General features: G+C 41.2%; 1 protein-coding gene across 2 annotated transcripts in view; it reads right to left on the minus strand.

The window, feature by feature from the left end:
- Window positions 1-13,058, minus strand: part of CLUAP1 (clusterin associated protein 1) — a 74,718-nt gene that overhangs the window by 59,441 nt on the left and 2,219 nt on the right. For both annotated transcript variants that reach the window (XM_035549101.2, XM_035549099.2), the window contains exons 3-5: window positions 12,782-12,866; window positions 7,949-8,128; window positions 6,841-6,936 (exon numbers count right to left, since the gene is read on the minus strand). In XM_035549101.2, the coding sequence (XP_035404994.1) occupies window positions 6,841-6,936; window positions 7,949-8,128; window positions 12,782-12,866 (361 nt within the window). The remainder of the gene's footprint in view (window positions 1-6,840; window positions 6,937-7,948; window positions 8,129-12,781; window positions 12,867-13,058) is intronic.

Raw genomic sequence — 13,058 nt, forward strand, 5'->3', positions numbered from 1 at the left:
GAATAAGCTTATACTGTGTGCATACATAACAGGAACACTCGTACCAACACCCTGTACTTCAAAATTCATCTTCCGCAGGCTTGGAAACGCTATCTGGCTGTTAAAAACTTTGATCTACAAAATTACAGAAATTACTTTATTTACGCAAGAGAATACACAGGGACTAAATGGTTTGTTCAAGGTTGCAGATTGAGTAAGAGCCAAGAGGAACGTGAGAATACTGACCCGGGCTGCTGCCCATCTTCAGCACAAGCAAAGTACAGCAGAAGAGAGATTATTTTCACCTTTCTTCAGTTTTACATGGCTTGGAGTTAATTAAGAGGTAAATAAAATGAAAACAACCTTGAGAAGGTCAGAAATCTTTACGCCTGCCACCAGCACAGAGGCAGTTTTATTTTGGAATTTTTTTGCTTCATTATCTTACTGCATCTAATAAGTCAGCAAGCCTAAGCGAGGCAGCTACTTGACAGGCTCCTGCCAACACGTCCACGGGACCTCTGGCAGACGCAAAGTGGCAGCCTCTCAGAGACAGTCAGCTTCGCCCAAGTGTTATAAATAGCCGTGAATTTTTCCTTTTGGATGTTCAACGTATGACAACTCAGGAGCATCCTTCCTCAATTGATCACAATTGACCTTGAAAGTCGTTACTGCTTTATGCTAAAGAATTTTTTGGGTCACCTCATCAGCCCTCCCTCCCAGTAAAGACTCATCTTGCCATCTTCCCCACGAACGACCTGTCGGTAACCAGCTGTCACATGACACAGAGGACCACTGGCTTTTCTAAGGTCTCTGGGCCATTTACAAGACCGTAGCAGTTAGCTGTGTAGGTCCAGAGTCAGCCGACCCATGTGAAAACTGAACTGAACGCACAATGAAGTGGCGCTGCATTTTGCCTGAGCACCAACATTAATTACTCTGGTGCTTTTCTTGATTTGGGGCTTGACAAGCTTGATCACAGCACCGGTAGTTTCAACTTCTACTTCTTTTGGTCCTCCTAAGCATAGAAAACAGTGTATGCAGAGAGAGAGAGAGAAAGAGGGATGGAGAGAGGGAGAAATATAAATCAAATCTCTCCATCCCTACCCCAAACTCAAATCGACCCCCACATTTCCTCATCTGAGGGGGGGGCGTGGAGGGAGTGCTAGGAAACGAGAACTCAGTGTCTAGTTACTCTTCCAAAGCTGGATATAAATACTCTGAAAATTAAGGCCACATAGTCATGCAATGCAGAGGAAGTCCCATTGGCAGTAAAGGAGGCAATGAAGATAAATACACGCATCTCCATGCACAGAATTTGCTTTTCAGCTGGGGAACTCACTGTGTTGCACCAGAACTCATTCATCAGCTCCGCTACAGTCCTAACATACATCAAGATTACAATGATTCCACGCATGAAGAAACAATTACTGAGCGCTAGGAACCAGCGTATTTAAAAACAGACTCTACGAACTCCAACTTTCCAATTTCTATACTTGGACCAGTAAGACTGGAAACTGCAAACTATCTGCAAATATAAGGGCTAAATCCATTTTAAAACAAGAAGCCTGTCCCTCCCCCAGCGCACTGCCACAGGACACCAACCTATGCTGTGCTCACCAACAGCTGTTCTTGAAGCACAGCATCCCAGCAGCTTCAGTGGACTCCAGCACTGAACTCCAAAGATCCCCTGATGAAGTACAGCTTTCCGTCTCTCTCCCCCTCAGCGCTGAACTGTGCCAAGCTCCCCCCCGGCAGTTACCTGGCAGCACCGGTGTCCCAGCTGGAACAGGGCAAAGGCAGCGCCTGCACTTCTCCCCACCCACACCTTGCGCCCCGCAGCCCGACGCACGAGGTGGGAGAGCAGGAAAGGAAATCTCCTGACCCGTCTGCAGGGCTGGAACCCAGCGGCTTCTCCTCACATTTTAGCTTTCTGCTGCTGTAGGGCTGTTTATCGGGAAATGCCTTCCTGTTCTGCTCAAATATAAAATCTGATTTCTTATTTAAACCAAAAACGACATTTGTGATTTTCATCTGATGAGATAAGCATAGCTTTTAGTTAAGATTCTGACCAAAACAATTACCAACAGCACCCTAGTCTGAATTAAGCAAATGAGTACCTGTAGGTTTTGCTTCCTCCAGTATTCTTAAATTAAAGGTTTGAGTGATGTTTATTGGTTGTGGGTTTTTTTTGTTGTTTGAACATTATAGATTAATTCTAAAAGCAGTTTACAAATATATCAGAAATTCAGTGAGGAAATCATGGATTTATAAAGGCATTACAAAGGCACAGTACCACATTTCCATGAACACAAATACTCTACCAAATTAATACAGATGCATTTACATCAATACGTACCTACAACACATCTGATATAAATTTTCCCTTAATAAGCCCTTCCTTTCTCTGGCTGAAATTTGTTTTCATTCAGAAAGTAATTTACGAAAGTGACCCATGACTTGGATCAATAAGGTTTATCTTATGCATAAGGATTTTCTACATAGCTTCTATACAAATTATGTGCAAGAAGAGCTCCAATAAAGAAAATAAAGGTTGTGACACAAATTATAGTCAACATTTCTACAGGAAATAAAAACGAGTTTTACTTCACTTTTCCCAGTGATCTTTCCCCAAAAGGTGCTTAGACAATGAAAACAGATCTATTCAACCCATTAATGACAAACGCTGGCATTTCTTTTACGGTTACACGAAGATGAAGCAGTCTTTGCTTAGGATAGAAACAAGATCCTCAGCTTAACTAAGCCTTGGTAGCAAGATCCTCCAATTGGATATTTGGAGATGGATGAATTGGAAGGGAAGGGGGAGGGAGTTCGGGGAAAATAAAACAACCATGTTCTCAAATTCATTAAAACAATATCAGAACTGTCGATGCATTTTAATATATGCAACAGGTTTCAGGACATAAAACGTAATTAACAAATAAACCATACTGCTCTCCTACTGCCCTTCAATAGCGCGGTCTCTCCTCCAGTGCAATTTACTGTGTGCGTTACTTAGCCACGCAATGTCAAAAGAAAATAAGCAATGGAAATCAATAAATAACACATTAAAAAAAATACTAAAAGTAACCTTAGATTAATGGCAGCTAGTTTGATATGTACGGACAAAGCTCTAGCTCTCCACATGAAGAATTCCCAGCACTTTTCCTGCCCACCTGGAACGGGGTGGGAAGGGCAGGCACAGGATGCCACCCCGTCAGCTTCAGAGCACCTCACCGAGTCTGTGAAGAATCCAGGGAGATGGTGTGAAACGATGACGGGCAATTCCTTACTGCCCTCCACACTGGCTGTTTGGAAATAACTACAACACCACTGACTTCCATAGGCATTATCAGACTTAATGGCAGTGGCAGAAAACAGCAGCATTTGGCTCTCTGCCTCTCACTCGATGAGTTCATTTCATACTCAAGTGAGCTCATGTAGCCCAATTATTTTAAAATATTTGGGAGGAAAAATTAGGATGATGAAATCTTCTAAAGGTTGCCATACATCCCTCTTTTCCCCCCAGAGACATCCTCCCTCCCTGCCGTAAACTTTGTGTAGGAAAACCCCGCAGCCCTGAGGATTCTGCTCCCCCAGCTGGGATAGCCTGCAGCGAGGCTGGAGCTGCTGCTGCCAAGAGTTCGAGGCACACAAAAGCCCTCAAGCTGGGCAGTGCCGGGCAGCACGCCAACTGTCTTACACCACACACACTCAGGTGTTCATATCTGTGATTGCAGGATCACCTGGTGCACCCAGTCAAGATCTTCGACCACGGGCTGCACCGGCAGGTGAAAGGGGAAAGCCACCTCACCAAGCTGCAGGCGTCTCTCGCTCGTGCCATCCACACCGAGTTCCCTTTACACTCTACCGAAACATGCATGCACACGGTGCAGTTCTGCTGCTCCTACAAACACGTGAACTTTAGGGGTGACAAATCACACCCCCGACTCCACTGCTGAAACGTCTAGGTTACCACCAACTAAAAAGGAAGCAAGGGCACTTATTTACAGAGGCTCATTGTGGAAACAGGACCAAAGCCATGAAGTCTCAAGGTAGATAAGTTCTACAGGAATTAAAGTGCAAAATCTGTGGTGCCCCAACAGCTTTAAAAGGTCTCATGACGCAGCTGCATCACGTGCAGTGAAGCTGGGTAGTATCCAGCATCCCAGCAACACAGGTGGCTGAGGCAGATGCTGCTGGTTTTCCCTGGGATGGACTGCGTTGATGCGCACACCCCACAGCACCACCAAACAGGGCTCAAACTGCACAATGGAGCGGAGAGCCAGTGACCCAGCTGCACGTTCAGCTGAATTCCAGCTTCAGGGAGCGGTAAGATTTATCTCCCACCTACACGTTATTTCTGGATTTCCCTTTTCCATCTGCTTCCTAAAGTACAGAGCGAGGGTCTCAGGTTCTGTCACAAAGATCTTGGTAGCTGCCAAAAGGAAGGTTATCACTCCTGAATCGAATCCCAGCTATAATCATTCACAATTGTATTGCAGATTCTATCAGAAAAGCCCAAGACAACACTTCCCATATTATTAGTTAAGCTTCACAGAGGAAGAGAAAGTTACCGTATCTACTTTACAAAGAGGTAAACTGAAGTGACCCCAGTACCAATTTGAAGGTAAAGGTTTTGCTTTGTGACTCCTGAAAAGATGGAAAGGACAAGAGCCAGGGGAATTCGCTTGTATTTAGTCTCACTTCACCTTATGTTTTCTAAGCTCTCCCAAAGGCGCTGTGCTGGCCTCCATCATCTCTCCAAACAACAAGAGGCATGTCAGTGCCAAAACCAATAAAGCTGCCCAGCACTTTGGTCATTTCCTGGTATAAGTGATCTGTAAACTACTCAGAACAACACATTAAGTTCAGCTCATTTTCAGGAGATTACTTTTTCTGGTGCACGGACTGGAAATAATTTTTACAGTATCTAAACTGCAATTTCGTAAAAAATGGCAGCAACAGGTGTCTAGTCATAAACTTTCCATTACTAATTGAAAGCAAAAAGCCAAGTAATCACCATCACCATGCTAGCAGTCTTTGTAGAAGAAAAAGCCATGAAGTAAAAAAATAACTCTGCTTATAATTAAAACAAACAAACTTGACAAACTCCACCAGAAAACTGCTTATTGCAACCGCATGCCTTTTTAACCTGAAAATTATTTGCTTTGCTAAATGCTTAAATCTCAAACTCGTACACAATTACATACCAAACTTGGCATTTAACACCCAAGCCATTTTTTTTTTCCTCCAGTTTTAACAAATCACTCAGAAGGCTGGAACCAGTATCAAATGAAAAGGAACAGAGCAAGAAAGTTTCTTTGTTGCTCTCGAGGTACTCACTGCACTGGCATAGTGTCATGTTGTGCTTTAAAGATATAAACTTGTAGCTAATGAGACAGAAGCAAAGGTCATCTTTCCTAGGACAGGATTTCTTGAAGATAAATTCAGTCTGTCAAACCTTTTTGCAAAATACAAACTGCGTACCTCTGTAAGATCAGTTAGCCCCAGCTTGTGCACTCGGTCCTTACACCACAAGAAACATACGCTCTCTACAGTATATAATAAATACTATCCTTTTACAAATTGCACCCTTAAACAGACTACCATTGAAGGTCTCTTTATGGGTGCAACGAGAAGTGGCTGCGATGAAGCACTTACCCATCTCTTGATTTTTCATTTCACACTTTCAGCACTCGGCACTTGTATAAGTCCCTATTTTAAGTCCCAGTTCTAAAGTCAGTTGGACTCCTAAAAGCCTTGATTTAAAGTGATTAAACAATGACCAATTTCAAAGCAATGCTTAAGTACTTTCTAAAAATGCTGACTTACACTGACCTATACTTGACTTTTTAGCTGAGCTCTAAGAGATGCCATATACAGAAAAAAATAGTTTAACGCTCTAAAGCAAGCATTAGCACGTTAGGCAGTACTCACGTGAAAATGTGAAAATGTCAAAGCCAGCAAATTAAGCAAAAAGTACAAGATGAGAAGTGACTGATTAACAGTTTTGTAAGACTTGTGTATGTTGAATTAAACTGGTTATCACTTCTCTCTCCCTTCTAAGATACTAATGTCTTTCACACAGCTGTACACCATGCTAATGTATCTAGAAGAAAAGACAACGCTCCACAGGTAATCTTCCCTGTACATCATCCATCCTTTGAAACACTCGCACTCCATCAAACGAGGACCCGGGAGCATTAGTTGTCAAGGCACACAGTCTACTGCTCTTACAGGATGCGCTTCCCACAGCTCAGATATTACAAATCTGAAGATTATCAAAAATAATACTAGAATATTCCAGGCTTCCCTTGCTTAAATGTCTGTTATCAGCAAACAAATAATCTACAGCATTACAGATGAAAGCATTAAAGAAAATATTGAAAGACTTATTGGCAAAGTGTTTGATGACACTTCCGTGACTTCATGCAATGCTTGTGATTTTACAACAAAGCTAAAGAATATGTACCCTGCAGGCTTGTGGGGCTTTCAATTACTATAACAGAAATAATGAGCCTTGCACTTGGATAACTAAAGGCATTAATCATTTATCTTTCAGAACACACTCATCACCACTGCTAAAACATACACATGAAGTCAATATCCCCAAATAGTTCTCCAGAGACTATTTCAGTTTTCTTCTGAAGAGAAAGTGCCAAACTGTTCTCTCAGTTTCACTGCAATCCATGTGTTAATATGAGTGGGAAGAAAATGCAAACTTTCTGACCCAATCCTACAAATAACAGGATATTCATTTTAGATGCAGCTGTTAAAAACAGCTACATACTTTTTCCACCTTTTTTCCTTTGCAGCACCCAGCGAACAAAAGTTCTTGTACACTCTCCAGGGTTTACTTACCCTTAGCTCAACTTCTTTGCCAAGTAAGTCATACAGACTTGCTCCTTTGGAGGTGATTTCAGAAGCAAGCTGTCTAGCTGCCTTCAAGTCAGCAATCTGGAAACAGAGCAACAGCACTCAATGGCAAAAGAGAATCCACAATATCACACAGAAGATCCACAGATTTTTTCCCATTTTATGTTAAAAACGCATGGGAGGCCAGCACAGAGGCTGAATCTCTACTGTAGCACTGAAGCTCCCCACCGGAATCACAGTGAGCCTGTCTCTTGGCTTTCTCATGGTCTAGATTAGCCTCCATTTACACATCAGTAAAACCCCAGACACCTCAGGCCAACAAAAAACACTCCTCAAAACTGACTCTGCCGGTTGTTGGTTCATGTGCTGCCCAGGGCAAAGGGAAAATACCTTTTTCCACATGCAAAAGTAGAAAGTGCATATAATAGAAGGTACATGACTAGCACAGTGCATAGATAGCAAATACTGATCATCTAGAAGTGCTTTTTCATGATTTCTTCTAGGTACTTTCTTAGCAGATCTGACATAGCACAGCTATAATAGAATCAAAGACTAAAGATACCAGAATATAAAGAGGTGATAAAAGTAACAAAAAAGCAGCAACAAGAACGCCTTTTATTTAACACAGTTTTGTTGGTTGCCTTTTTTTTTTTTTTAAATGAAATATCTAGAGAAGGCGTTTATTTTAAGGGCTTGAACAACTTTGATGTCCGTTAAGATGATAGGAAGATTCCCCTTCCACTCAACCCAAATTGGCTCAAAACCCAACTATCAGTCAGTGGTTTGGAAGCTCCCTTGTTGCAATGAGATTAAGATAGAGAAAATAAGCCTTTATTCTGGCCTACTCCAATAGCTCTGCAATTTCAGTAGCAATGCAAAACAAAGATAACCAATTTTGTGCCTCTGTTGCCTCTACTTCTGCTTAAGAACACACAAATTAAAAACAAGCCATAGCGTGTAACTTCAGCCACAGAAAGTCTGAGATAAAGGCATATAAACTTCCTTTAGAGAACATTCTCTACTGAAGTTTCAGCCAGAAAATGTTTTTTTTTTCCACAGATTAATAAAAAACAAGACTACAAGTTTTCCTTACTCTTGAGCCAAGATCAAACTTGAATTTGCTGCTGTCTTCCTCACTCACGTCTGTGCGCTCCACTCCCTTGGTGTTCATAGCACCATAAAGCACAGAGGTGACTTTCAGCAGTTCCTTCACTGCATAGCCGTCTGCCTGGTAAAGCTTCTTCGTGTTGAGCTTTATGTGAGCCTTGGTAGCCTTTGGGAAGAAAGAATTTATCATGTAACAAAGAATAAAATCGTTACCTTTTCACTCTTCACTCTAAAGCTCTTTTTGTGGGCACCATCCTCTGCTTTATGAGAATAAATCTTCCTGTTTGGAAACAAATTTGCCTCACCGTATTGCTGATGTTTCTAAAAGAAATCTTTCTGAAATATGTGCACTTTCTGCATGTCAGAACATTTGCAGATAATTACCAGAATAAAAAAACCTCAGACTCTCCATTAATTCTTCCCTCTGCGAAGATCAGCAAAAACCCTGTGCACCACTTAAATTCAAATTAAGTTTAAGTGGAATGTAAGTGCTGCCCAGGTCTTGTGATGATGCTGCAGAGAGGTAAATTTCACCCTTAACGAGTTACAAGAATAAGATCAATTATCCTAACTTAACTGTCTTCTCTTTCAGCAGTACCTTCAGAATATTTTATTGTTTCTCTCAAATTATTCCCTGCTACAATATTACCAACTTTATTCCCTTGTCTTCCATCTCTGAAAAGTACGGACGGACCAGTAAGGAAAAAAAACATCAAAAACTATAACGTTATCATTTTTTAATTCAAAACACCAAAGGGAAAAAGTGAGCATCATAGATGCTGCACATCTGTTGCAGAAAGGACACAAACGGAGTTCTTGAAATTCCTAACAAGATTATGTTACAAACAAACAGCCACAAGGAGCTAACGCCAAACTCTAGGTTAAGTTTTGAGGCACTCTTGCTGATGGCCTGACTAAACAGACAAGCAAAGGAAAACTGTTTGCCCTCTAGTTCTACAAATACAAATACAGCTAAGTTTTAACTTAACATCCTCTTACGGATGCCTAGCAGTGCAATACCTTCAGCCTTGGGATACACGACTCGAACACCAGAACGGTTGGTGCTAGCTTTGCCCACTCTGCACTGGGCTTCTCCAAATACTTCAACGCAGGAAAGTTTCATGTGAAACGAAAGGGAGAAAGGACTGCATCTCAACCCACGGACCTAGCTCCAACTTTTCAGGGAGCAAAGAAAACAAAGCAAACAGCTGTTGATCAACGTTTTGTCATCTGATTCCGGCCAAGCTTCATGACTTTACAACCAGATTTCTCGGTGGTGCTTGCATCTTGCCTCTTTCTTCACAAAGTCACAACGCAGCACAGTGACTCTACACCCACTTCCTGCATGCAGGAACACAGCTAAAAGTGAAGTCACACTTTCCAGAACAGGTTACTGATGTTGCACACCCTGATCAGGGGCAGTATGAGGCTTACGGTACAAAAACCCCGAACCGCTTTTGAAAATTTTGGCCAATGTGACCTCAAATGAACCAACACACAAAGCAGAAAGCCAGATGTGTTCTTCCATCTCTTTGGGTACAAGGAATCTAAAAAACTAAACCGTAGAAACAGTAGGTATTAAATTTTAAGAGAAGTATGCCATTAAATTGACAGAATCTGTTAAACATCCACTACACAAAGAAGACTAATACACCACATCATGAAGGACATGGTTAGAGACAGGAATTCCAATTTCAGTTCCATTCAACCTCAAGAAAGAAAAATCAATGTCTAGTAAAAGGAAAAAAATGTTTTGCACTCAAAGGCTACTTAGAAAAAAAAAGAGGAAAAACACATAAAACTACATATATTTTTCAGATTGACATAATTGCACTGCCTATTCAAGCAAGCAAACTTCATGTTTGGAAAGCTCGAGATTCAGTCACCTATTTTCTAACAACTCCAAATAGTTTTAAAGTATCATCAAGAATCACTTCCATCTATCCTGAAAATCCAATTATTACAATGCAATAGGAAAGAAATAAAAATTTACTGCAAGAATGGAATCAACAGCCAGAAAATTTGCTCTACTTTAAAACCTGCTTCATTATTATCATGGAGCCAAATTGCGAACCCAAGGCAGAGCCTCAGTAAAGACACTCAGAGAAGCGGGAACGCGAAAGGTTCCTGCCTGACCCACAGAGCAGCACGGCACCGTGTCACTGCCACTGTGCTGCAAGTCCCCTTCCTGGGGGATTGAAGTGGCTGGTGGATTTTTCCAGTCCCATCTTACTTTCCTCTGTGCTGTGTAGGAGGGGATGCTATGCCATACCATTTAAACCAAAGGGTGGTGGGCTCAGTACCTTTGTCCTTGCTTCTCCAAACAGTCTACATCTTTCCTGTTATGTTAGAACTTTCTATCTGTCAATTCAGTAATTCAATAAGAGATAACCGCAAGCAGGAAGAATTTACATTCCTATGAGACAGGACAGATGAAATGGATATCCTAATTACATGAGGTCACATGCATCGTAACCCTCCTCCAAACCCCACAAAACCACTAGGTCCCGAACCTGACAACAAACATTAATTCCAGCAGTGAGGGCAGTCCCAGGACACAGAGCTATGGACATGCCACAAACACAGGGCCTTGCTGTGCAAAGCAACAAGCCCTGCAATTTATTTCCTCTACCCCATGGCTCACTACTAACACACTCCTGTGCTCCTAAAAGCTCTCTGCAAATTACCAATACAGCATCCAAAGACAGTAATAGTTCGGGCCCTGAGATCCTTGGTTGGTTTCTGCAGCGATCCTTGCTGCTGACATTTGGCTTTTTTGGAACCCTGACACAGCTGTAAAGCACACAGCCCAGGCAGTACCAAGAGCAGGATTCGTGCCTACGCCAGACACAGGTTTCAGTCCTTGTAATCGGTTAATTAGCCAAATACTGTGTGATGGGAAAGCAAAAACAGCTCAGGGAAGAACCACCAGAAGTCCCAGCTGTGCGCTCCAGCCATTCAGTTGCAGACCCAGTCTTTATCCCAGCTGGCCCAAGCATTTCGCATTCTTTCCTGTACAACAGCACAGTCTTGGCAGTATCTAAACCCAGTAACACAGGGCAATGCACTGTTTGAGTAAAAACACATTTATACTCCTTGTCTGGTAAAGGAAAGGAATATTCTAGATATATTTCATGGTGATTAATCCATCCCGATATTCCCTAAGATAAATCTGTCTCTATCACATCTCACCTCTGGCTACGGACGCATAAAGCTCCCAGCTACTAGACAAGATAACTGTGGATTCCACAGACGTTGAGTTATTAAGGAAATGTCTACAAGCTTTTCTCATTCTGAAAATGCTGAAGAACTACAATAATCCCCACATTATTTTGTAATATTAACTAAGCATAGGATGATTAAAGAAATTTCAATTCATTTCATTTTCTGAATCAAGTAATTCTTCAAAATCTTTAGGGATATCTTCCGTGAAATCAGGTAGTAAAAGGAAAATGTATTAACAACATTACTAATGACTCCATCTTTTCATTTCAAGACGTGCTTGGTTTGGAGGGAAGAAATCCCTCCCAACAAAATACATCTGTTCACTTCATCTTATGATGCTCCAGGGCTCAGAAGTACATTCTGGTATGCACAGATGCGAATCATATTCTGAACAACGTAAAATTAAGAATCAAGGAAACTTATGGTGGACACCATCACAAATCCGAAGACAAAAGTCATCCTGATTAGAATATCATTTTAATATATTTTAAAAAATCAGAGAAGTTTTATAAGAAATTAATCTTTGGCTCTAGCATAAGGAATTCCACTGTTTCCAAACCCATCTGTAAGTTTTAACCACTAAGTTTCTTCCACCTGATTAAAGTTGTGCACAGGTGTGTCATAACAGCAAAGGCTCATGCCACATACATCAAAGTAATAAGGATGATGTGAAGGACTGTGTTCTTATCGCATGAGACTACAGAAGTTGATAACCTAATTCAAGTATGGTTAAGAATAAGGTGGTAAAAGATTGGCTCTGAGAAAAATGTGCCTCAGCCCAATCAGCGAGAAGGCTCATACGACAGAATACCAGCGTACAATTCTATAGAGCACATCAGAGGTTATAACTACTCAAGCATATGAACTAAAGGCATCCAAAGTTAGCAGTACATAAGACAGAATCTCTTCTAAACCCATTTAAAGGGCTTCACAAATGTCTTATCTACAGCTATATCTTTCACTCTTACTTCCACCCCCCCAATATTAAGAGATAAAGATGAATTTTGTTTTATCATTAGATGTTTAGATTCCAATTCTGTGAAGTCACAGATATAACTCTACATGATTTCAGTAACAGCATACCCTGGGCTGCTCAAGTTTAACAGCTGTTATATCAGGATCCCAAGTCACAGACAAGGTCACCACTTGTTTTGGATCCGTGCAAATACAAGCCAAAAAGAACACTCAAGGCCCAAAGAACCTATGAACCAAGGAAGAATACTTCTACTTGACTTCACTACCATGACTCAAATGAAGCTACTTAAAGTATCAGGTAAGCAGTTATGCTTACATCATTGCAATAGCTGAAGCTTTATTAGTAGTAAGTTCTAAAATGAACCTCTCTCTCCCTTCCTCTTCATTGTCTTACTATTTTTTAATTTGTATTTTTGATCCTGAGCAGAATTCCCCAGTAAATTATATAGCCTAAATTATTATTTCAGAGAGAAAACAAAGCTGACCTGCAATTTGACATACATCACAAGAGTACAGTACATACTCAGCCACCCATCAGACGGAAATCATAAGGGATTAAGAGGGAAACCATTAAAGCTAACCCAGAACACGTATTTCAATGTGAAATAAACAGACATACCATAAACTGAGCTACAGCCTTAACGAAGAAAACGCGGTCCTGTTCTGTCTCAACATCAGGAGGAATGTCAGTCTGAGGCTCGTACCTGTGGAAAGAAGCACATATCAATTCTGAAATAAATACGCAGTATTGAGGAGACTCTTTCATTCGTGAGGCAAAATCAAAAAGTAAAAAGAACACACGTACAAAACTAAAAATAACTCTTTAGCTCCTATTGCAGATACAGGGATCCAAGCCCTGGAATGCATTGAGGGGTTTGTGTACAAACTGCAAAAGC

The sequence above is a fragment of the Cygnus atratus genome, chromosome 15, assembly GCF_013377495.2.
Source record: "Cygnus atratus isolate AKBS03 ecotype Queensland, Australia chromosome 15, CAtr_DNAZoo_HiC_assembly, whole genome shotgun sequence".
Classification (NCBI taxonomy): Eukaryota; Metazoa; Chordata; class Aves; order Anseriformes; family Anatidae; genus Cygnus; species Cygnus atratus.